This window comes from Botryllus schlosseri, chromosome 12 (assembly GCF_051294905.1).
Source record: "Botryllus schlosseri isolate E-star chromosome 12, Bs_hap1, whole genome shotgun sequence".
In the NCBI taxonomy this organism is placed as follows: Eukaryota; Metazoa; Chordata; class Ascidiacea; order Stolidobranchia; family Styelidae; genus Botryllus; species Botryllus schlosseri.
In genome coordinates, this window is record NC_137247.1 from 13431983 (window position 1) to 13458440 (window position 26458).

At 40.2% G+C, this 26458-nt stretch overlaps 2 protein-coding genes, 1 long non-coding RNA gene and 1 other non-coding gene across 4 annotated transcripts; 3 read left to right on the forward strand and 1 right to left on the reverse strand.

Moving 5' to 3' along the window:
* Window positions 1-416: 416 nt before the first annotated feature.
* On the reverse strand, window positions 417-5178 carry LOC145451649 (uncharacterized). The gene is made up of 5 exons (XM_080329860.1): window positions 4888-5178; window positions 4643-4764; window positions 3873-4030; window positions 2360-2513; window positions 417-887 (listed from the first exon to the last, which is right to left on the reverse strand). Exons 1-5 carry the CDS (start codon window positions 5056-5058, stop codon window positions 659-661), a joined length of 834 nt encoding a protein of 277 aa, XP_080185986.1. The 5' UTR covers window positions 5059-5178; the 3' UTR covers window positions 417-658.
* A 919-nt stretch (window positions 5179-6097) lies between these two features.
* On the forward strand, window positions 6098-9118 carry LOC145452400 (uncharacterized). The gene is made up of 2 exons (XR_013919341.1): window positions 6098-7969; window positions 8148-9118. It is a non-coding gene; the product is annotated as an uncharacterized LOC145452400 (long non-coding RNA).
* Window positions 9119-14165: 5047 nt separating this feature from the next.
* Window positions 14166-14238, forward strand: Trnaf-gaa (transfer RNA phenylalanine (anticodon GAA)). Its single transcript has one exon. It is a non-coding gene; the product is annotated as a tRNA-Phe (tRNA).
* Window positions 14239-16041: 1803 nt separating this feature from the next.
* On the forward strand, window positions 16042-25603 carry LOC145451841 (sortilin-related receptor-like). The gene is made up of 14 exons (XM_080330069.1): window positions 16042-16275; window positions 16577-16756; window positions 16856-16988; window positions 17530-17655; window positions 18162-18342; window positions 19205-19378; window positions 19437-19549; window positions 19658-19788; window positions 19861-20257; window positions 22039-22144; window positions 22237-22373; window positions 23974-24102; window positions 24157-24303; window positions 25419-25603. The coding sequence occupies exons 1-14, from the start codon at window positions 16097-16099 to the stop codon at window positions 25539-25541; spliced, it is 2256 nt and encodes a 751-aa protein (XP_080186195.1). The 5' UTR covers window positions 16042-16096; the 3' UTR covers window positions 25542-25603.
* The last annotated feature ends 855 nt before the right edge of the window (window positions 25604-26458 follow it).

Genomic DNA, 26458 nt, shown 5'->3' on the forward strand with positions numbered 1-26458 from the left:
GGGGTACTGCGATAAACGCCTTCAGTTGGATTGCTGATGCATCTTTCTTATATAATATATATAACTAGCATGATCATGATCAACAATGTGTGTCTCACAATTCTATATAAAACCTATATCTTTGGCCTATATCCTTGGCCCTGTCGCACGCTCAAAATTTTCGCGAAGTTGGTTCGTGAGCGGAAGGCAATAATGGTGCAATTACACAATATTAACAGGGGATAAATAATCTGCTATCATACTTCATAAAGCGCCACCAATATAATTTTACGTATAACCTTGCGATTGGCATAAATTTGAAACAGCCATCCGCCGGCGGTTGTGCACGTTGGCTGGGCACTGAGATGCTAGAACTATAATTTTTGTTGCGATGGACTGCCTTAACAGCGCTAAACTCTTCTGCAGCCAACTAATACTCATGTATCAGCCCATTGTGGAGCGTGTATTTTCCTATAAAGAGAAAAACAACAAGAAATGTACCGACGCATACTGTTTGTCAGCACCGTGCGGAGCGACGTTAATGTGAAAATAATTTAAGCGTTTACAGATAGTATAAAACAAGAAATTTTAATTATAAAAGAAGTGCGAATCAACAACTCCATGCTGTACGCGATGCATTCTACTCTAGTGAACAAATTCTAGTAGTCTCGTAAAGAATCTACGGAATCGCTTCCTTTAACAATTTCTGCCGTGCCCGTTCTCTTCGCAAAAATGTCCGGAGCGGAACTTCGTTCACGACATGTTCGATGTATTGTTCGGTTGCCAGTCCGTTAGCGAATCGCTCAATAATCTTTGAGATCATGACGTAGCTGTCGTCGTCTTCGTAGATCACGGTGGTGACTATCTTCGGCGGGCGGGTGCATATGCCATCCTCTTTCTTACCGCGCCTGCGTTGGAACAATTGCGAAATACAGAGAGGGTCAAAGCAGTCAACATCGCTACTCAAGCAACAGTAGAAGTGATAAATTCCTACTCAATTACAAGTAGAAGCTGCGATTTCCAAGACATGTCAAAACAATTTCAATTAGAACGATAAAATAATAGGTCTGAAAGTACTGGATCAGATCAGCAGAAGTGGTCGAGGCGACGCGTACTTGTCGTAGTTAGCCGTGTGTGATTACTTGCGAAATGGAAAAGTGCATATTGGTGTCTAATGCAAATTGACTATAATGACACTGCAAATACTAACCATTTTCGAAAATATATACAAACACTGTGCTTTTGGGGCTATTTCAACCGGCTGTTATGACAATTTCACTTATAAATGCTATGCAAACATTTGAAAAAACGACTTTCTACATTTCAAAATTCAAAGTGTAAAAATGAAGTTATAGTTTGGTGACAGAAATATATAGGCATAAGTAATACTAGTATAAAACATATCCACTTGAGTGAATAGTGCAAGTAAAGTAAACCTACTTGTGTACTCCGAAAAGACGGAAGTACCTTGTTACTCACTGACAGTACTTTGCGACTGAATCGGCAGGGGAATATCTCTTCTTGCAGAGATACGAAGTGCGTCCTCGTGCTTTCGATTCCACAATTAGTTTAAACGAAGATTTCACGAGAAAATTGCAACAAACATTTTCATGAGATGGCGAATCTCAGGTTTGAATACTCTCATGAGACCGATCAGTGAACTCCGACTCTGGATCTTGCTGATCTATCATTTAAACGAACTCGACTCCTAAACTCAGCTGGAGTTACTTACTAACCGTAGCCGATAAACCTTTCAAATGGTGTGAGTGAAGCGTCATTTCTGCCTGGCCTCTGTTTCAAGACACGATTGAGCCAAGTAATCATCACCAATTTCGGAGCGTTGAATGCAACATAGATCTTTTAAGGTCTTGGTCATGCCAACATAATGATTTGACATATTCGTTTCATAGGTCAGATATAATAAAGTTAGGAGTAAAAATACGTTTTGGTTCAACTTTAAAAAGACAAAAATGCGGAACCGGAAATGCCGATCACGAAATCCCTGAGATCAAAACGATATCTACTGAGAGATAATGTAAGCCACTAGGGCCGGGTTTTTCTATACAAGGTCCGTCCGATTCATGATCTACTGACGCTTCTCCCGACATTTCTTAAAACGGGACAATTGCCCTATAATAGGAATAAGAAACAAGGATCCGTTCGTATCGAGGCGCGAATTCATCACGCTATAACTTGCTTTTACACATCCGACTCGCATATATATATGCCTATAGTGAAAATGATAATAATGCATTTTAGAGAGTTTTCTCGTATTGATCACTAGAACCTCGAAAACATAAGTATCGAAGGTCGACCGCATATCGATTAAGCAATGTTATCATGCAGGCAAAGGCAAGCATGTCTTATTGAATGTCATCACCTGTAACGCAGGCCTTGCTCGCGCTCCGTCAAGTTCGACAGTTTGTCCATCCGAAATACTACGGCGCCTTGGTTGACGCATTCGATCGGTATTTTGATCTCACAAGTCGTCTTTGGATGAAGATCGGACGGTATATCGTCGGGTGTGTACGTTTCTGTAAACAGGAGTGAAAAGTCCTAGATCACGTGGCCGTTATATACTCCGAATGCGGAGACGCAGTCCTACGGTATCGGGGAGAAATATTTTGATGCCGGGATTTAATCGTACCGAAAGTTCGGTGGGTTTGTGGCGATTGGAAATTGAAATTAGTTTTTTTTTCGCTGATTTTTCATTGCGAGCAGCACCAAAGTGGCTATCATGACCATAACATTCTGGAGGGACTGAAGCATTTTACAGTAAGGTGACGCTGTCTTGGTTCACTCCATAATTGAATGACGTCATATGTGTTATGTTGTAAGTGGTTGAATTCGGTGTCGGTAAATACCAAGAAAACCATTACCGAGAATGCCATTACCTAGAATGGGCACCACAGAGTAAGGACATTACCGAGAGTGGACACCACCGCGAATGGGCAGCACCGAGGCTGGACACCACAGAGTATGGACATTACCGAGAATGGACACAACCGCGAATGGACATTACCTAATGTGGACACCACAGAGAATGGACATTACCGAGAATGCAATATATGCAATGCAAGCATGTTATGCATATGTAGAGGTTGTGTGCAACTGCGCATGTGCATCACGGTGTTGCCGCATTCGGTGTCGATTCCCAGGTATAGATCTCGACAACGTCCGTCCCAGTAAGTTATATTCTTGGCATTGGTCATTCTCGGTAATATCCATTCTCGGTAATGGTATTCTCGGTAATGCCCATTCTCGGTAATGGTTTTCTCGGTATTGGTATGGAACCGTTGAATTCTAATGTTCCATATGTAATACATAGAACGTAAACACCATCTAGTCAAAATTGATCGAAAAGTCCGCAGCTTTGATTCATAAAGTCAGGACTGCCTTTTTGACAGTTAGTAAAATTGACTCGGGTCGTCATATCGCTCGTTGGACATCGTTACTGCATGTTATGGAACAAAGCTTGTACCAAAGATTTCCAAATCCCTATATTACCAAACATATTGAAAAGAATTTACTTGGAATAACTTGGTACCTTTCGGGGTAAATGTATAGCTTATAGTGTTATATGGATGAAAACATCATAGATTACGTCTTGTTATTATCAACACTTGTGTGTCACAAGAAACGCCCACAAAAATATTATTTCTGTGAATTGAGTATGATTGGCTAATGAAGATGACTGACATTTCGTCTGAATGTTTGTTTCACTCTTGTGTCAAATACAATGAGATTGGATGGATATACATCCGGCGCGGGGAGTGGGGTTAGTACCAGCAGAGTCCAGTATACTATTTGCTGGCGACTTTATGAATACTTGATGATGTGCGATTGCGCGTATGGAATGATACTGTGTTATTATCTTCAATAAATAGCATTACCACATCTGCTATTCGTCTCAATACGTTGCCGAAATGTTTCTGTTTTCGTTGTAGTGAACGATGCAGTTGTTGCAGTAGTCGTGACAGTTGCTGTACTGGTTTCGTTCATTCGCACATTGCATTCTTCGGAATCGCAGCAATATCGACACACCGATGGACTGAAAAGGAATTTTCCTGGATTGTCATTCAAATATATATGCATAATATATTTAACAAATATTATTGAAGACAAATTCGAAAGCTATCAATGAAATGGTACTTCGTTCTTTTTGAACTCGTATATCTGTTGTTCTTTTTCATTCGAAAACATCGTATAGTTCCAAACGTGGGTTATCGGAAATAAATAGAAGTTCCTTATCATACTGACAATTTTCTTTTTTATCCTGCTGTTTATATTAGTATTTTTACCAACATCGCAGCAATCTCAGACAAAGAGTAATCTCCAGCTATGAATCTGACTCATTTCGAAATTTTGAAATTGTGGGTACGAGTTTAGTAATTCATAGATATGTCAATATCGATTCGCAAAATGTAGAACTGTAACATATAAAATATCACGATATATGTTTGGCATATCACTGTCAATAAGCAGACCGCGAATACCCAACCGCGTCACGCAGAGCTAATCCTATTGATCACCACGTTATTGCTCTAATGCGCACTAGTGTACTGTACATACTGTCATGGAGATATACATCTTGTCACCCCATTACCAACTATCAAAATAAAATGTTATTGATAACGTTCATGCTGAATTTTGTAGCCTGTACCTCGAATTTGGATGGCACTGCACAGGATTATGTTGCTGCAATACAAAACAAGCATGCCGTTGCTTGCAACCTTTCTTGACGACTTGAATGCCGTTTGCATTTCTCCACTCTGTGAAGCATACCTTGTAATAAATAACAGATATAAATAGTTTTATAATTGTGCAAATTACACTGGAAAGCATATCGCTTATAATCTGTAGCATTGCTAACTCTTAGCTTCGTGTTATTAGCCTCTCCGCACTTACATCACCGACGTTACATGTATCCATTATTCCTATGTCATTGCACTCTTCTGCTGTGGTGGCTCTGTGGCACTGCAGACATTTGAGTCGTTGTGCGCACAGCACGCCCGCTTGCAAATTTAACAGAAAATATAGAATAATAGCGAACCCCATTTTCGATAGATTTGTATACATCGGCGATGAAATTTACTTTTATACATACGTCAGGAATTCCCGACATTTTTTTCCTGAAATTAGATACCTTAGATCAAGTGTATCATGCATCATCTCATTCTGTCGTCACTATCCCTCGAATGATATTCTAAACGCGTAAGTGGCACTTGTCAATGCGACGGGACGCGTCATTGCGTGTTTTAGAGTTTGCGCGGAACCTCAAACAATGCTGCTTAGCGTTTTGAGGGAGCCCGTATTAATTATTATTATCTTGCACCACTTCCCGGATGGGGAACCTGTAGTCAGTCATTGAGGGTATTGTAGAGGTTTACGGAATCATTTATTCGTGTATAGTGCACGAAGCTTAAGCAGCAGTTGTCAATAGAAATATACCACCCGATTACCCCTGCATTGTCGAAATAAGTTTCGTTCCGTAGCAAAACTTTAGGACTGATGTGAATTGCTGCCCGACAACTGGTATGTCAGAGTTGTTACCATTAAAAATTTCTTTTGCAGATAGCGACATCTAAGAAATGTTATGTGATCCCCATATAAAATTGATACAATGTAAATGACTTCTGTTACTATAATGATTAGAGAGATGGGTCTCAAGTGTATGGTTCCCGGTGGAGGTATCAAAACTTGAGACCCCTTAGTACACTATCACTATCGACATGTGACCGGATGTAGGCCCCACTAGTATAGGTGGGAAATAACATTGATATTGATGTAGTATCGGGATGGAGTCGTTGTGACGTATGAGCCACAGTTCGGAAAATATTTTAGCTATATGTCTTTGATTTCTCAGTCGGTATAGTTAAATCGGTGCTGTGCTTTCAAAACCACAATCATTGATCATACATTGTTTATATCGGATTCTTCTCTTTTGCCATTTGTGTGTCTTATATGGTCATTTTTTGTTGTAAATACGTACATATGGCAATAAAACGAAAAGAAGCCAGTAAGTCGAATAAGTATACAACGTGACTATATCAACGGATATGCTCATAAGTAAAGGAGGTCAAGTGCCGGAGTACATGCATATTGAAAATGTACAAATGGAAAAAAAGGCTAGTCAGTCTGGAAAGACGAACGACGAACACTGCTACATCGGACATTAGGTCGGGGTTGATATTTGATTGAGGGCCATTCCAAACGTAGACTTCCGATTTTTCAACCTCTTCTCATTAATCATTTCCTAAAAAGTAGCTCTTGCTTTACAAAATTGTTGGTGAACCCGGACCTATAGTTGAGCTTGATAAGGGAGCGATGAGAGAAAAACGTTTGGGAACCACAGGTTTAGTATATGACACACTTACGCATTTCCGTGTACAAATACAGTGCGCTCCTGTGACTGCAATCTAATCTCTTTAAAGTCATAAAGCCAAAATGAAACAGCTTCGAACGAATTCTCCTTGGGCTCTGCTTTCATGTGAGACCCTACTTGTTTGAATATTTTGATATGTTTTTGAGCAATCCGCAGTCTAAATCATGTAACGCTTGACTGATTGCATACCATTTACCCAATTTCCCCTTCATTTAACCTTTGACCTTACGCCGCAAGGTATTGATAATACAAGTACCGTGCATACCCAAAATGAGCGGAAAATTATCAATTTTCAAAATGACGTAAATTTTGTTCCGAAAGTCCAATTTTCATAAAATAAAGTTCATCCTGTTTGGAATTAGCTCATCTATGCATGTGCCAAATTTCAGAAGATTTGAAAAGATAGTGGTGTCAACATCGGAAGTCTAGGTTTGGAATGGCCCTTGAAGGACCGTATACTTGCTCGTTTCGACATCCTCCTATCTGTATAGGGTTGCTTTTAAAACAAGGGGTGTTTCAAAACACTTGATTTTTTTATGAAACCTTGCATATTTATGCCATAATTGTGTAAATACTTTCGAAAAAACATGTAGCATGAGCCTACGGACGATTTGCACCCGATGTAGTCGACGTATTCGATGTGGAGTGGCTGGAACCGTCGAATTCGTCGTCGATTCAACAGTTATAGCATGTAGACACAGATCATTGGTACGGAATGGATGTTCTGATTAAGATAACCACCGTTCGTAAAATGCTGCGTAACGATGTAGTGCCGGTTAAAGATATTTTGGTCTGTTTATGAGAGAGAGAGAGAGAGAGAGAGTCTTTATTTTCATCGAATCAAAATACATAACAAACGGCAGTGACGGTGGTACAGAAAATATGCGTGTACAGTATTCGGTATTAGATAGGAATGATCGATAAGACCGTGAAGGTCATCTAGTCTGATCACACCAGCATCAAACAGGTACACTTGACTCAGAACAGTCTGGCTGTGAAAAAATGTTTAGTTAGGAAAGGAAAATATAAAAAAAATTAAACAATGGTAGCAAATGATCAATGAAGCAATGTCTGGGCGAGGTAGGGCAACAGTGTTAGTGTAACGACAAGAGGTGATCAAGTAGGGCTTTTTTGAATCTATTATAAGGCAATTCACGGATATGTGATGGTAATGCATTCCAGATGATAGGTCCCGAGTAGTCGATAGATCTCTTAGTTAGGTTGCTATTGGGTTGGGGTAAGTAGACGTTTCCTTTAGACGAAGATCTCGTGTAATGGGAATCGACATGTTTAGCAGGTATGAAAAAGTCATCAAACACAGGAGGGAGACTATTGGAAAAATATTTGTGAACAACTTTTGATACTTCGAAGCGATACAGTTCATCAACTCGCAAAATTCGATGCTTACGGTAGTAAGGCGATAAATTGGTACGTAAAGGTACAGATGAGATCAGCCGTATCGCACGGTTTTGCAGGGTTCGAATTCTGCACAAAAATGTTGTACATGCATTTCCCCATACTACGATTCCATATTGCAGATGCGAGTGGAAAAGAGAGAAGTAGATGGTTCGTAGTACTGATCTGGAAACCAAAGATTGGAGACGGGTCATTATTCCCACACACCGAGCTAGTTTTGATATTGTGCATTCAATATGCTGCTTCCGAGACAATTTGGAATCAATGGTGACGCCGAGATATTTTGCTGAGTCACATATTGAGATTTGTTTATGATTGATGTTCAGTTGTTCACAGTGAAATTATGACTGGCATTATTTAAAACGAGCATCTCGGTCTTATCTGCATTCAAACTTAGTTTGTTTGCTTGCAGCCATCTCGACACTTTTGGGAGTTCCCTATTCACAGATGCATGCAAATCATCGACAGTGTTGGAGGTTATGAAGAGTTGAGTATCATCAGCAATTAGCGTTGTGCGGAATAAAGATGCATTAACAATGTCGTTAATATAAATGAGGAAAAAAGTCGGTCCAAGGACTGAGCCTTGTGGCACTCCACAAGTTATATCTCTGGTAGTCGTTCTTAATGTCCCAAGTTTAACAAATTGTTTGCGGTTTGCCAGGTAGCTTTCAAGTAGAGTTGCTGCAATACCCCTGATTCCATAGTGTTCTAGCTTGTATCTTAAGATTCTGTGGTTAACTGTGTCGAAAGCTTTGCGGAGATCGATAAAAATGCTGCAGCCACTTTCTTTTTGCTTGATGGTTTTGTAATAGTCCGTTACAATTGATAGTATTGCATGGTTGGTGTTGTGGTTGGATCTGAATCCATGCTGGGTCGGAGACAGTACTGCATTCAATTCAAAAAAGTTCTTAAGTCGGCAGTCAATCAGTTTCTCAAAAACCGTGGCAAGATTTGGCAAAACAGATATTGGTCGGTAGTTAGAAATTAGCTTTTTACAGCCTTTCTTAAACACTGGCATTACTCTGGCAGTTTTCAGTGCATCTGGGAAAATGCCTAGACGTATCGACTCATTAAAGAAAATGCATATAACATCACCAATAATATTAAAGACTAGCTTTAGAAAGTGAGTTGGGATGAGATCGGGTCCTACTGCTTTGTTACTTTCCATTTCAGATAATACGATCGCAACTTCTCCTTCACTTGTCGGCTCAAGAAAAATGGATTTCTGAGGGCCAGGACTCAAGTACGAGAGAAAGTCATCGGAGGAGTTTGGTATTGAAGCTGCAAAATCCGGACCAATGTTGCAAATATACTGATTGAACTTTTCTGCTACTGCAAGCTGGTCTTTGATGATGCTGCCATTCTCGAGTAGCTCGATGTCATCAGTACTCTTGGGAGCATTATCTTTAGTTAGGTTGATAATTTCAGTGACAGTGGTCGGAAGCCTTTTTCGTCGAAGGAGCCATATTTACCCTATATTTTCTATTGTCAATGGCAATCCAATGTGAGGTTTAGTGACGTCATCGCTAAAAATAACAACAAAAGAAACAATAAAATATGTTTTAAACAAGGGCCATGTTTTTAACATGTTTATTTTAAATTGATCTTTGTTTTAAGTGCAACCCTACATATAACAATGTGAATCCACTGTGGCGTCGCAATTTAAATTTGTGACGCCTCGCCTGAAAAAAACACAGAAGATATGGCATCTATAGCCTATAAGGTGCATTTCCAAAACTGCACGACATTTGTTTGAACAGCTTTGCAGCCATTGCTATGTTTGTGCATGAAAAAAACTAGAAAGGATTCATCCGGACACCTGTTGTCTGTATAAAAATATCATTATTCCCAGGCTTGCAGTCGCAGTTCATAGTTCTCCGACTCTCTGCTACAATGTTGTAACGTCACGAAAATTACCGATATCTTTCAACCCAAATGGCTGATACTTATATTTCTTTCGAAGTGACGTGATATCGACTCGATATTATCGGTGAACCGATTCGAATGTTCCTAGCTCTTGGACTCAGCATGCTGGTCACGATGTGATGCCTATATTTTTGTTGGACGGTCATTGAACTGCACGACTGTGCAATGTGCATGCGAACCTCACGTATATGGGCGTTGTAACAGAAGGCTCGTTACCGAACTCAGGGGCTCCACGTAACAGAAGGCTCGTGGTGCCTGAAGCAATGCGTATGCTATAGCTGATGGCGACTTGCTATCCTGTCGTTGTGAGTATTCTTAGCCGGGCAGATGCACTCGTTACAGATGTATTTCGGAGAAGCGTACGTTGCGTAGATGAATCTCAAGTCTCAAGGGGAGACATGAGAGAAAACGTGGGTTTTTATACCCATAAAATTCGTAACAATGCAAGTGATTGTAAGGCTTTAGCCAATGAGAGCGTAAAGTTCTAGCACAGGAAAAAGGCAGCACTATAGCTAGGACTGTTTGGCGTAACAATGCCTACGGAGCTTGCGCAATCTAGAAGAGATAGTAGCGGTCTAATGGTTGTCATGATATAGTGAAATCCTAATAAGAGCACAGTATATTTCCTTCATAACAGATACCAGGCGTTAGCTAGGGACATTGAACCAGAAGGACCAGCGGTCCGCTACAGCGTGGTAATGAGTAGGGCTATAGAAAATCGAGGGCCTGACTGATTCGATTCCGAGTCGAGTATTAGTCGTCGTGTCGACTATTCGAATAACACTCACTACGGCGTCAAAGCGAATTGCAAATTTAGAAATGCAACTGTCATATCATAGAAAACTTGCCAGTATCTTTTAATTGAATATAACAGGGGTGGGCAAACTGCGGCTCTTTCAGTCTTTGATTGCGGCTCTTTAATGATTGCACAAATGCACAGCACATACGTTTCGCCATTTTGCTAGAGATGTAAAACCTGATTATAAATGTGATGCATTTTATCGCGTGCTACCAATATGCGTATTGTTATCGCATCGTTTCTTTACTTGGGGCTTACGTCATCTATGGGAAGTTACATTATGGCATCCTCTGTTGGGGGGCTGCCAGTAAAACTGCACTCAAGCCACTGCAGAAACTACAGCATAAAGTGCTCCGAATCATAGCTAGGGCCCCAAAGGAGCCTGGCTGCCCATCCAATAAGTCGCTGCTGAAGAGATTCGGCGTCCTAAACATAGAAGATATGCGGAAACTAGAAATCGCCAAGTTTATGTATCAGTTTCACTGCGGTCGTTGCCCCGAATATTTCAATGACTTCTTTACCTCTAAATCAAAAGCGCACAAGTACAACACACGCGCGTCCACGTCGTCCAAATATCTTATGATCGACCGAAAAGATCATCGCTCCATCAAATATGCCGGACCTGATGTGTGGAACAGTATCCCGCCGGCCATCCGACAGTCGACGAGCATGTCCACATTCAAGTCGAAATACAAGCAATTACTACTAAATAAATACAGTCCATCCTCAAGATTACCGGACCACGACTGACCTATCGATCTCGCTTCCCATGACATGCCGCCCTATTTCTTGTCGCATTCTTCTTCTATACTATCTTCTTTACTTTCATTCAGTGTGTATGCCTCCTCTTTACATCGCCTAGGCCAAGGTGGGTGTCAGATTCCATAGACTACTCCTTGTCGCTTCGACATCTTCCTGTCTTTTCATTGTATCGCATTTTTGTGGTGTATTGAACTGATAAAATTGCTAATAAACCAATGATTATGATGATGAATTATGTTGCCGTTTCATGCTATCTGTCGCCGACGGTCGCATCACTCGACCGTGAATCACATGTTGCGCACATGCGCATCTATCCGTCTACAGGTTAGTTATCTACAGTTATACGCAGGGCATGGTATGGTATGGTATGGAACGAGAATTTTCCATACTCCATACTTGCCTTACTCTCTCCATACCATACTTGCAATTTTCCATACCATACCAACATTGTTCCATACCATACTTGATACATATTCCATACTTTCAAATACTTCAATATCATAAGTATAGTACCTTTTATAGCACCTATATTATTGATATTTCGGATGTCATTATTGCTTAAACTAGCCATGATGCAAATCTAATTCCTGGTAATAGTTTTACAGATTCAGTTTTGGTGAGGTTTAGTTCACTGGGTGAGGTGCCGTGTACGTCTACTCTACAACTTCCACGAGCAAAATGAGATAGTCATCTGATTGTTATCTTAGGACCGTCAATAAAGGGGAGTGGCAACATGCGGCCCGCAACAAGATTTTGTCCGGCCCGCGGACAGTTTCCCGTCTTACATGATAATGTGGCCCACGGCCCCAGTCTGCCGAGATTTCCCACTACTTGCCTAAACGTCAAATTTTAGTGACTGTATGTTATGATATAGGTGTGCGCACTGCGTAGCGTGCGAGAGTGGAGCTTACGCGGAAGTTCGTCGAAGCGAGAAGACTTGCATTATTGGCATTTACGATGCACTCAACCCTAATGAATTGATATCTTGGTAAATTTTGGGTACCGGGCTTATCAAATGCTTTGAAATCTTAATTAATCAGAGAGAAGCAGACATTGCGGCGCCTGTATGACAATGCTGTTTTCAAATCTACATTGTATTGTCATTATCCGCGAGAAATGGCTTTGAAGTGAAATTGCTGTCGATAAAATATATTCATTAAATACGATTTATTCCCTGTATATATGGGAGAATAATTTATCCATTCAGCAATCCGGCCCGGCAAGTTCCTAATTTTCCTATATCCCGCCCGCCAACTTGAGAAGTTGCCCGCCCCTGCTCCATAAGAATATCATCGCATTTCCGGTACATTGATGTGAGGCACATGCAAGTTTGAAGTAACTATTCGCACAATAATTTATAATATAGGCGAACACATAAAATATCCCAGCTGCAAGCGATCAATACTGCTGCGATCTCCGTGATTATTAGTACAGTATGTGGTTGGGGTTAGCGTGACGAGAATTTCAAACTATATCTACTCCACTCCCTGATCTATAATCCTAATGCGAGAGCGTTTGTAATATGACCAATAAGATATCTCGGTATGTAAATAGTATAAATGTGCGGACAATGTTTCAGAAGAAATGTAATTATCAATCACATTGAGCATTTAGTATACGTTGCATCATGATTGCTTGTAAGCTGTCGTCACTCGAGGAATGAGGTAGTCGGAGTTAGAGGTCGACCGATATTGATTTTTACAGGCCGATACCGATACCGATATTTCGACGCTCACATGGCCGATAACCGATATCATAGGCCGATATTAATATGGAAGGAGCAGAGAACTATTTCGCCAAAAATATTATATATTAGGCAAGGTGGCACTTGTTCATGCCACAGAAAGGTGAACAACAAACAAGAAAACTGAAATCGAAATGACTTATTGCTTAATTGTGAACATTCGTTGAAATTTGGGATAACCCGAAAATCAAAACATGATACAGAATTGCAGATCAGTTCAGAAAAGGTAGATTGTAGTTAGATGTAAAATATCGGTCGCGATATCGGCCTAGATTGGCCGATAGTATCGGTATCGGCCCGATACCGATATTCGAGAAAGTTCCAAATATCGGCGCCGATAATCGGCCATGCCGATAATCGGTCGACCTCTAGTCGGAGTAGCCTACCTTACCAATTATTGCGTCACATGATAGACTATGCTCGGAGACGTCATGTCTAAGCTCAATAGAATATAGGATCAGCATTACTGTTGTCATTATTACATCACAAGATCATGTCATTCCAAGTGCTACTAAAAGCGTTGCACAAGCGTGTATTTGTTCCTACAGAGCGTTCAATAGTTCACGTTCACACATAACAAAAGCGATCGTATTCCGTGAACAGCGAACAACGTACGCTTCATGAAGCTTGCACAGTTCACGATAAAATGTATAAAACATCAAAGTATGGAAGTATGGAAATGTCGTTCCATACCATAGACTAAAATCTTCCATACCATACTTGCATTGTTCCATATTCCATACCAAAATATCAATCCATACCATACCATACTTCCATACCATACCATACCATACCATACCATGCCCTGGTTATACGATATACACTGCTACCATGCTACATTGTTTTGGTTGCCTAAGTAAAGTCAGAAAAGTTCAACAGCCTCAACGGTGGGAAGATAGCACTTGCAGAAACGGCACGGTAATTCCCGCCGATTATAACGAGGTATTTGTCGAAATTGAAACCGATGCAATTTTATTTCGGTACTCGAAAAATAGACTCTTATCACTCGACTCGAATTAACATAATAATTTTGTCGCAGTCCTCTGATGATTTGGAATGATGAAACAATAGTATTAAAATGAACCAGACGCATTGTCGAATCCTTGTGCTAGTGCTAGTAATGAGTAACGATTCATGGCTTACTTGCCCGTCGAGCCGCGATAGCTCAGTCGGGAGAGCGTCAGACTGAAGATCTGAAGGTCCCTGGTTCAATCCCGGGTCGCGGCAGTTTTTCCCAAACTTTTACAGTATATCATAGAATAAAAGTACATCAGCGGTACGATTACAACTTGTAAGCTACCGATGATATTATTATATAACCGAACAATTGACACATCCCGTCATCGCCCAAGTTTACATTGTCAACTCGCACTGAATCTAATCGGCCAGGTATTTATATCTGGCTGTTCGACAGGCACTTCCAGACGATGAGCATGAACTGCTGTGTGAATTGAATGAACTTGAATTGATGAGCATGAAGTGACGTTGTGACGTCATTTTCATGACACTCAATCTACCATTAGCTACATGACGCTCTTATCTACTGATACAATGTACAATTGAATAGTATATTCATATTGAAACGAACCCGAATATTTTCGGCTGACACTCGTCAGGGGTAATCGTCAGCAACTAGTAGAGAATTCAAAAGAATATCGTATATCAACAATCGTAGCACAAAATATGACGTCACCAGCATGAAATGTCGAATACGAGAGCGTTCAATGTACTATTTTTAGATGATACACGAACTCTTTTTGTTGACACAGCCTTGGCTGGTGTATTTTGTTAAAAGTAGACTCCAAGGCACACAAATGAAAGTGTGAACGACCCTTTCCGGGTATGCGAAATCTGTCGTCTCGATAATTTTTCGCACAGGCGGGATTATCCAGCAAGTACAAATTGTACATTGTCATTGTACAGTACGTCGAGATTGACATGTTCCTAACATAGGCCAATAGCCCAGTATCAGTATCAGTATCGGTTTATTAATATTTTCATCATTTCAAAACATCACAAAACTGCAATAAAATGAAAAGACAGGAAGGTGTCGAAACGACTTATTGGAGTAGTCTTTGAAATCAGACACCCACCTGGGCCTAGGCGACGTACTGAATGAAAAGCATAGAATATAAAAGGCAAGCGAAAAAATGAGATGGCATGTGGCGGAAGGTGAAATCGATATGCTAGGTCGTGGTCCGGTAATCTTGAGGGCTGACTAGCATTCATTCATCTTTTTCCTAGATTTGGTCACTGTTGTGTACAGTGTGTAGGCTAGTACAGTGTACGCTGTACGTATAACAGTGTCCAACGCATAAGATTTATATAGAATAACCAACGTAACATATCTTGTGGTGTCTCGAATTGATGAAAACATTGATAAACGAATTAGTGAATGAATGCCTGCCTATATCCAAGTGTTTCTTAATCGCGAACCAAACGTGGGTAATATGGGACCTTGAAAATCTGGTCGTGACACATTAGTTCTTTTGGTTACTTCCCGAAAGAGGCGGTTGTGATTGTTTCCTCGTTGTTTCGTCATTTATATATAGATATCCTACGTGCCGATGTGAAATACATGCATACTGCATACCTTTCCCCGACGTGCCTAATAGGTTCCTTCGTATACTCCATCTACTATGCTTATTCAAGTTTGTCAAGCATCATTTGGATTAAAATGCTGTCTTTGATTTATACCGCGGTATAATTTTGAGATAGGTTATTTTTCCTGTACTGCCTTTAGGGTGTGAATACACACTCTTTTCGCTTCGAGTGCATGGTCAACAAGATAAACATTTTGGAATGATTTGTAGAAGTTGCAGTGCGACTCTACATACTCTGAGGTGGTCCCCGGTTAGTAACGAATTATGTCTACTTTTTCGGAGCACTATAATTCAGCTACAGTATCCCATCGGCTTTATCGGCTTGCACGGAAATTTTCAATAGTGACCGCTTCGACAGCCTATAACCATTGGTAAGGTTTACGGCATCAAGTATAGAAGCAAACTGAAATACATTTTTCGAGAGAACGCGGCATAGTTATATAGCAGCCGATCTCCTTAGGTTGTGGCCTCTTGAAGTGACCATGGAGTCGTCTGGAGTGAAGGGGAGATGTGCGGTGTTCATTTTGGCGATATTTGCTAGTCGATGCGTGTCTATGAAATCATCATTTGATGGGGAATTTAATCCAGCTTATTTCTACGAAGACCAGCAATTCTTAATTGATCGAGGTCCTTTACTTTGGGATCAAGTGAAAACAGCCAGGTCAGGCAAGTAACAAAATAGATTAAATACAATATTTGTAGATTTGCTTACTAGAGGACCATGGAAAACCAAGGAAGCATGCCTAGACCATATAGTTACAGTATAGTCTCTTTTTGTGTGTTTATGTTTTGTGATGCATGGAGCCAATTACTTGAGTAAATCCTCTCACCATAGCCTTTGAATAACTGATTTGGGGTTTATGCCGTTAACAGTTTCCGCATTTCCTGTAGGCCTACAGCCCCAACGGTATCAAAATGTGGTGGTTTTATACACAGACACCAAAAAAAGAACATTTTTACAGCCGGGATGGACCACAGTACTCAAAATATTGGAATGGTGCCTTCGAAAACCCCGGTAAATACAAGCAGGAACGGTCGAATTCGTACAAAAATACGCGAAGAAGACGTGGCATAGAATCCGCCGCGTGGGATCCTCTGATCCAAACACGTAGCGTCGTCTTGGATGGCTCTTCGAGAATGTCGTAAGTTTGCAATCTATTTCCATGTCTGCGCAGTGCGCAATATTTTACTCATCAATGATCCGAATTTAGTTGATATTAATTCTTCAATTTTTTGATCAGAAAACTGGCAATCTCGTGGAGCAGAAATAACATTAACTCCACTGTTGCTGTCCTGACCATGCTGTATGATGATAAAAACATAGCTACAGAATCCAATGTGTATTTCTCTTGGGATTATGGATCCACTTTCCAGGTACACCCATATGCTTTAGTATGTGATTACAAATCAACTTTGATTTGCGACTTTGATCTGTCACGCAGGTTGCAAAAGTTACATGATACATGTTAGTTTACGGATTGAAGTCCGGCTGGCTACTCCGTATGCTGTCTGAATTGCAAATCTTTGTATAGGCTTAGATTAATGTAAATTTATTACCCCCGATAGGTATTATTTCCTGAATTAGGTGCATTCAAGCAATTTACGGCGATATAGGCCCTTGTTGTATGAATATGAATATGTTGCCGAAGGTTTCCTACATCCGTGGCCTACGCGATAATTCGGCACCAAGTCATTCGACCGTGATAAAATTTTGATCGGCAGTGCGATAAAAGTGCGTTTAACCCAATTTCATCATCAGACAAACCGTCGATCAGTCTTTTGTATCGTTTTGATGAGTATAGACCAGTGATTATTTCGTGCCGTCATCCCTATGCATAAATATATTTCATATATTATGTATCATATAATCGACATTTGGAATTAATAATGAAAACTGAAAGACACATTGTTTTAGAAAATGTCATTCGACAACAATATAACAAAGTTTTACTACCACAAATCCGACAGAGGGAAGTATATCTTTGCCGATGTCAGAGGCAGAAAGATTGTCACGACGAGTGATAGCGGTCGTTCATTCCAGGTATTCTTTGATTTTAGCTGGTTCGGCAACAGACCTCTTGCATGGTTCTTGCGACTATAGATTTAAATTGGAAACATTGATTAACTCAATGCCATTTTTTAGAGACGAAGTGTGAGGGAGAATCTGCATTTCATCGTAATAATTCATTGTATTGTCATGCATGACAGCTAAAGTGAGAAATGATCAGAAGTTGTCAAAGTAGTCGTCGTTGGAACTCAAGTAGAAATAGAAGTAACGCCGTGAATTTCTACTCAAGTAGGCTGCAAGTAGAATTGGCGATTTCCAAGCCCGTAAAAAGTAAGTAGGCTATTCTAGGCCTATAGTTAGAAGTAGAAGTAGACTCAAACCCCAGGCACTTTAGGAAGTAGTGAATGTAGACAAAACCTACTTGAGTATTTCGACAAAGTAGAAGTTCTTCGTTACTGAACGCGTCTGAAAATGATGGTAGGCCTAACTTATATAGGCCTATGCCAACTCATTCTTTCAACTATCTTTTGCTTTCGTAGACTGTAAAATGCCCATTCAAGCCGAGCTACTTGGAGTTTCACCCTGTAAATTCCTCATGTATTATTGGCTACGACGCGGCAAAACGTTCGAAGCGACTGTATCTAACAAGGGATTTCGGCCGCACATGGGTTAAGATTCAATCTAGAGTAAAAAATGCATACTGGGGCTATTCCGAAGAACGTAAGTATTTCTGTACAATGTGTACATTCTAACGCTAATCAAGAAAGTATACTCTAATCCAGTGGTTCAAAATTGACTTGAAAATTTGGAACGTATTTTCAATCAATCAGTCAATCAGGTTTATTAATATTTTCATCGTTTCAAAACATCACAAGACTGCATCGGACCGTAAGTTTATGGTTTACTGTGGATTTGGCGGACGTCGTCATCGTCATGCTGCAGGTGTTGAACGAAAATGTGTAAAATTAGGCTTCGATTCGACCAGTTATATGTGAAAGCTAAAAAGATTTTTTAAACAAAATCCTATAAACTTCGACAGTTCAACATTTGGAGGCATAAACGGGTTTAGCTAATAGTTGCAGTTCTTTCAAGACTTCTAGTATATGATTTCTCATTAAAATGAAGTGATGGCCAATGTTTGATTTTTATTGCATTTGCAGTTGATTGGTAAGTTTGGCCACCAGTTGGCATATTTGTTTTGAAATTTTACCGGTCCATCAATCTGAAAATGTCGAGAATCACTGCTCTAGTCAATTTTACTTAAAAAACAGTATAGGCGAAACTGGAATATGTGGACTGGTTTGACCAATAAGCCGCATTTCCGATTGGTTTGTAAACCACGCATGAAAAATGTCATGATTGCGAAATGTTGCTCCATTACGTCATCATGATATAACCGATACGCCAAATAACGAGAACCATTGCGCATAGCAAATTCCTTGCGTATGACGTCGAATAATATCTTATATAGTTATGTGCGACGAACCCGATGTCCTTTGAAACAACTGAACGTTTCCATAACTATCAATCAAAAATGTTCACGATGATACTATGAAGTTCTTTTTTAAAATATTATTTCCAGACGATTACGACAACATGTACACCTTGTACACTGAAAAAATGAAAAGATCCGGGAAATTTAACGTGATAAAAAGCGATGATTTCTTCACAAATGACGAGACCATCTTGATTTCGAATGTAGAACAATTCTTCATTAGAAACAATTCCCTTTTTGCTGTTCGAGTAAAATTTAATGGTAAGTCTTTCCAATACCGCCAATCCCAGATCTTGTAGAATTCTATCATTATTTTCAGGAGGCAGAACACTTTTCGCAACCCAAAACCGACATTCAGCCTTTCTAGAGGCTAATTTTTCAACTAGGGTGCCAATAGAGGAGTTCTACGTAGTTGATGTGGCAGATAATCAGGTGATAATGTTATGTGGGCTTTTTCGTCGGGCTTGGGGAACGATTTTACATGAATGACTTGAAGATATAATAAGATCGTACCTGACCATGTAAGCTCGTCTTTGATAGATGATGGTCGCAGTCAGTCACGGAATTGGCAAAACTCATTTGTACGTATCTAAACCCAATACTTTGGATTTCGTATTGTCATTGGAAAATATCACTTACTACAATCCGGACGGTATTGGAGCAACTGCGACGTAAGTTAATTCTCGTCACAAATAGTTATGCTTTGATTCTATGTCGTATGTTTATCGAACTTATTTTGTCAGCGTTCCTATAACGGCAGACAAAGCATTTGTTGATGTTCACAAGGTACAAGGACTTCGACGGATATACATTGCTTCTGTCATCAGTATACATCCGTATACTCAAAACTACAGAACAAATAATATAAGAACGGTTATTACATTTGATAAAGGTTTAACATGGAAGGTTGTAACACCGCCCTCGGTTAATAGCAATGCTCCAGACGGCTGTTCGTACTCTGACTTATCGTGCTCTTTGCACTTTGCTCAAAAATTATCGCAATATGTATCTTACACCTATCCCTTGAAGTCGGCGGGCTCGGCACCTGGATATATCCTGGCTACTGGAAATCTCGGAAAAAAATTGGAATTTAGAAACAATATCTATTTTTCATCAAATGGAGGAAAGGATTGGAAAGAGGTATATGATTTAGCATGTTGACTTTACATTATCTTACCATTCCTTAGTGGGAAATTGTGCCCGAAAGAAATAATTCGTATGCAATAATATACACATTACACACCGAGCGCTTCCACTTGTAACGGACGCTGTTCGACGCAAAACGATTTCATTTTACACACTTTGGACTTTAAATGGTAGATTCATATTGAAATGAACCCGAATATTTTCGGCTGACACTCGTCAGGGGTAATCGTCAGCAACTAGTAGAGAATTGGAAAGAACATTGTATATCAATAATCGTATCACAAAATATGACGTCACCAGCCTGAAATGATATCTCAAATAGGCGAGCGTTCAATATACTATTTTACGATGGTACACGAACTCCTTTTGTACACTTTGGACTTTGAAAATTAAAAAAGTAGTTATTAGATAGGTTAGGATCCCATTTCCAATGAAATTTCCATGACAACCAAGCGAAAGTGCATGCCCCTTTCTCATTCTGGGTACTGAACTGTATATTTGTTTTGAAAAGTGCACCTGATATTTGCATTATGACTCGTCATTTTGTGTTAGTCGCGATGATCCAGCCATGTATATCAACTAACTATAAGCGACTGCTAAATAGGCCTGTGTGACGCGTGACGCCTCGACCGAATCCACCTGTCGCATCACTGACTTGAGTCCTTCCGAGACTTCGCACTTCCTACATCGATTTGAAGTAGTACTTAGAATGGAGTAGAAATTCACTATAGTCTTATACTCCTACTTGAGTAGCAATGCCGACTACTTTGATCACTTCTGCAAGTCAATCGCATGTCGTCACTTCATGTATGCTATGAAGTATAGTCCTAATATACGCCGACCTCTTTACATGCAAGGCTTTTATTAGCTAAGACAAACAATGAAGATATTCGCGTGGGTTTATATACGTCGGCCTGCAGCATAGAACGTTCAGACATTCAACCAACCAATTAAACGAGAATTACAAGAAAGTAAAGCGACGATAGTGATCACCACAATGTCCAAATCAAAAAATCCATGCATTACTACGGCGAAATCACATGACCGAAACGCGAGATGGATAGCTCTAGAAAAGTATCGGAAACTATAGGAACATTTGTTATAATTAGGGTAGCATTTAAAACAAACGATGTTTTAAAATACTTTGTTTAAAACATGTTTTAAACAGTGTTTTAAACAAAATTCTTTTAAAAAAATTGTGTTTTTTAGTTGTAAAATTATGTCATAATGGTGAAAATACTTTCCAAAAAACATGTTGTATGAGCCTACGGATAATTACCACCGTATATAGCAGACATATATCGATATGGGATGGTTCGAAGCCTCAAAATAGTCGGCTCAACAACAATAGCAAAGATATTTTGTCAAAGTAGCTATATTTACCCTATATTTTAAATTGTAAATGCCAATCCCCAATGACGTCACAATTGAATATTTGTGACGTTATGGCTTAAAAAAATTCATGTTTTAAACAAGGGCCTTGTTTGTTTTAAATTGATTTTTGTTTTAAATGCAACCCTAGTTATAATATGCAGCGGGGTGACATTAAACATAATACACCAGGATGTATAGAACAATAGATATCCTTTTAAGCGATATGCTCCCACACTGAGTACTGAGAATACGCCCCCCCCTTAAAAAAACCTGGAGATGGGGCGGATACTTTTAGTCAAAGATAAGAGCTCGTTGTTAAAATTCCTGTCTTAGTTCATGGGCCTACAATCCCTACATCTTGTTCATATATTTGACGTCCACTTTAATTGTTGCATTTGTAGATCGTATCCGGCAAATGGTACTATGGATGGGCAGACCATGGCGGAATACTTGGATTTGTCCGGAAGTCTACGAGGACGAATGAGTTATTTTACACTTTGAATGAAGGTCACTATTAGTATAGGCCTATATGAGCGCCACGGAAGCCTGCATATACATCGCGATAATAGTATAATCTCGTATATCACTCATTTTACAAGGTTATTCATGGCATAGAGTTTATTTTCACGATGAACCGATCACAGTATATGGCTTGCACACAGAGCCGGGTGAGACTACCCCCATATTCACGATATTTGGTGTCACCAACTCGGAGCGAAACTGGATTCTTATAAAGGTACGCTATAAGAGGTTGTATTAATATTAGGGTATTCATGGGTAGGAAGAACAGTGATTGAATGTAATATTCCTGTAATTTTCATTTATGATCAAAATCTCTTCTGATCCGAATATTTTTCACGACTAACAGGGCCCTACCTAACAGCATTTTGTCAGCCCATTCACGACGCCTGTCACGGCCTCCATATGGTGACCAACCTGCTTCTAGGGGGCAGGGTTCGTTGTTCGTTCAGAAATCCAACACAGATTCGCCGTGGCCACCGAATTTCGACCACGCAGTCGAAGTGTTCGCCACTACTATTATACATAGGGCCGTAACAGCACTTCGTCAGCCCCCCCCCAAACTTTGGTCTTGGGCCCCCCTTAGGGTTATAGAACGAACTTCTGGGGGGCTTCGCCCCCCAGACCCCCCTTTGGCGATACACTGTTTACCGCTATTCATCATATTAACTGGGAGTTTGTTTAGTGAATCAGCTTTTGTCGGGTAAGCGCGCTAAGCGCGGAAAATTTCTGGAATTCATGATTCCATCGGTCAGTATGATCGGGAATTGCGCTCTGCTCACATAATCAGATTTGCCGGTAGAGCTGAGTGAGGTGTGTTTGAAAAGGTAGGACCACTCAATAATAATTAAACATCTTCGGGCGTATACCCGTTGGCAGGAACGAAACAGCACCTCGTCAGGCCCCCATCACGTTGTTCGCGTTTGTCACGAAATTATCTGTACTGTATTGTGAGCCAGCGCGAAGCGCGAAAATTTTCGATAATTTATGATAAAATCGGTCAATCAGATCGGCGATTGCATATAGATTATGCTATCAAATTATTGTCCTCTCTACTCACGTAATCAGATTTACCGGTAGAGCTGAGTGAAGTGTCTTGAAAACGGGAGGGCCCGTAAATAATGATTAAACATCTTCGGGCGGGCGGACCCGTTGATATGACTTCGTTACATGTTATTTCGTGACTTCCAGTCTGCTATATAAAAAATATAGAATCGCCCAAACGTAGGCTTCTAAACTAAGAGACGCACACGATTTCAAATTGGTATTTCTTCACTGGCATAAAAATTTTCCCAGCGGGATGGTATTTGTCTTGTGAGGTTCAGATTGCAAAGACAGGAACATTAGCGCCAGTCATTTAGGCGCCTATGGACAATTAAACCTATATGTATTTTGTATAGCCTATATAACGAAGTCTTCGGTCTGCATAAGGGCATAGACCTTTTCGGCCAAGCTTTTCTCGCTGCCGATCGTTTTGGCACACTTTTTGGAGACGCGTGTTATATGGCCTAAAACTTGATTGTATGTCTTGGTGGGTCGTGGCTCGGTAATGGCCCAATACCCAATAATATAGAAAAATGGCAACTTGGATTCGCGCGCAGCGCGAAAACATTTTGAAAAAATTGCATAAATTTTCAAAAAATACTCTGTGATTTATGCTAATTCACGAAATAATTTTGGGCCCCCTTCGAGCTCACCCCCCCAATTGGGGGGTTTGGGGTGCGGCAGTTACGGTGCTGATTATACAGATAGGCTACTGTGGAAAATCCTTATATGTATAGACCTCACTATTACTCATTTCCCATAACGTTTCCCAGGTCGATTTAGAGGCGGCTTTTAAGGGACGACATTGCGAGAAGAGAGATTATGTTTCTTGGTCCCTCGAAGACGAAATTGGATTGCAATGCTTGAGTGGTTCCAAATTTTCTTTCCAAAGAAGACTTATCGTACGTATAATGATGATGTGGTGACAAAATGTATTTGAGCATTCGTTTGTTCAGTTTAACAGCGTCCCTTGCTACAACGGTGTTGACTTTAATCGAACTGCTGTTGAGGAGAGTTGTCCCTGCACTAGAACTGATTTCGAATGTGCTGAGGGATTCCGCGAACTTGAATCAGGTACATGCGTACCGGAAAACAACGAGGAAGTAAGTGAAGTTGGATAACGGTATTTTGTTGAATTTTAATCGCGCAAAGATTTTGCAAACCGTTACCGCAGTGCTAAGCTCGCATGACACATCACTTGACGAAAATATTGGTTATATGGAGAGGTATGGTCATCAACGAGATTTGAAGCGAACTATTTCATTTTCAAGCTCTAGATTTGGTAAGGCACAAAGTATAGTTTTAGGATAGGTTTGGTTTGCATAAATTTTTTACCAATGAAATTATCATAACAATCGGGCAAATTGTCCATAATCATCATCATTTTTAATAATATTTTTTTATCAAATCTATACACCACACGATTGCGATATAATGAAAAGATAGGAAGGTGCCGAAACGACTTGGAGTAGTCTTCTAGTCAGACACCCATCTTGGCCTACAGCATGCAATAAGAGGCATGCACACTGGATAAAAGAAAGGATATTAACATAAACGTGAGCGACAAAAATGAATGCTGCATGCGACGGTATAGGCGAGGTCGATATAATATAAATTGTGGTCCGGTAATATTGAATTAAGACTAGAATTGCTTGTATTTCGATTTGAATGTGTACATGCTCGATGACTGTCGGATAGCCGGCGAGATGCTGTTCCACACTACGCGCCACGACATCAGGGTATTGGAATTACAGTATATATTTTCGAAAATGTATCTTGCATTTTCAAAGGTCCATTTGACTAGGTCCATTAGACTAGGCGAGGCTCGACAAAATCTCCTTCAAACGGACTTACTCAAGTATGTTTCAGGCCGTTAATTATATTCTTCTACTTGAAGTAGTAATGACATCCGTTGGAAGTGTTACTAATATTCTACTGGTAGTTGAGTAGATATCTGCGACATTACTTCTACTTTAGTAGCAATGCTGAATACTTTGATCACCTCTGCTATTGATCATACATAAAGGTCCTCCATAACAATGTAAGACTTCTCGTCAAAAATAAAACCCACGGGAATAGCCTAACTAGCGGAAGGAGGCACGTGCATGTAATGATACGTCTACGTCGAAAAAAATACATTTTGTATATGTTTAAATACGAAGCAACGGATGTTGCGTATTGGAATTGACGATTGTTATAGTTTTTGATGCATTTTGAGGATCCAAGGCCCCGTGTAAACGGATCAGAAAGATTGCAGAAGATTCGCGGGAATAAATGCAACGATGAGGAAGCGGAATTCGTTATTGATAAAACACCTGAAACTGTGTGCGATGATACATAATGCCGATAATGTTCCCATGGAATGGCTGTTAATACAATTCATAATAAGTCTGTACTGGGAAACACGTCTAAACTGCTGAGTTAGCAATTCAGGTGTTCAGCACAGCGATCGTAATCAGCCGGTAGGTGGCGAAGTCATTCCCAGTTGCGAGGCTCTTTCGATCGGTTGCAAAAGTGCATTGGTGGTATGGGGCGATATCGACGCAAATTTTCCCAGTATCAACTCAAACTAGCACCATAATGTGGAATAATTAGGTAGGAGCTGCGTGTTGACCTTTTTAGTTGGCTAGCCGGTTGGTAGACCATGTCGTATTTATATATGAAAAATAAATCACAACACGTCACATAGTGAACACTCCTGGAACGAATCGTGGAGTTACGACGGCCAACAGGTAGGGTTGCATTTAAAACAAACGGTATCTTAAAACACTTTGCTTAAAACATGTTTTAAAGAGTGTTTTCCAAAGGTGTTTAAAATATTTTTTTCAAGTTGTGAATTATGCCATAATTGTGCAAATATACTTTCCAAAAACATGTTGCATGAGACTACTGACAATTACCACCCGATTAACCCTTGCGAGGTGGGTGTATCATGTATGATATGACATATCTCCGACACCGATTTCTCCATGTTGACATGCCCTTGACATCTCGTACTACGTTTATTGATAATCTGACACTTTTCCGATGCATTTGGTGGTTGCCCGACATTTGAGCAGGCGACAAAATGAAAAATGACTGCTCAGCATACGACACAACAACATGGGGACACATGAGCGTGGGGACACATTAGCATGACGACACATTAGCGTGGGGATATTTCGACATGGTGCCATAACAGCATGGGGACACCTGAGCATGGGGACACATTAGCGTGGGGATATATCGGCATGGTGACACATCGGCATTGGGACATAT

Bases quoted from the DNA above. Each gene is read 5' to 3' on its own strand.
- LOC145451649 (XM_080329860.1), bottom strand. From the start codon at position 5,058: ATGTATACAAATCTATCGAAAATGGGGTTCGCTATTATTCTATATTTT. The intron at 2,514-3,872 runs GTAATGCTATTT...TCCTGTTTACAG, and splicing joins TGAGACGAATAGCAGATGTG to AAACGTACACACCCGACGAT. The intron at 888-2,359 runs GTGATGACATTC...GTTCCAACGCAG, and splicing joins GAGCAAGGCCTGCGTTACAG to GCGCGGTAAGAAAGAGGATG.
- LOC145451841 (XM_080330069.1), top strand. From the start codon at position 16,097: ATGGAGTCGTCTGGAGTGAAGGGGAGATGTGCGGTGTTCATTTTGGCG. The intron at 16,276-16,576 runs GTCAGGCAAGTA...ACATTTTTACAG, and splicing joins GATCAAGTGAAAACAGCCAG to CCGGGATGGACCACAGTACT. The intron at 17,656-18,161 runs GTATTCTTTGAT...TTGCTTTCGTAG, and splicing joins ATAGCGGTCGTTCATTCCAG to ACTGTAAAATGCCCATTCAA.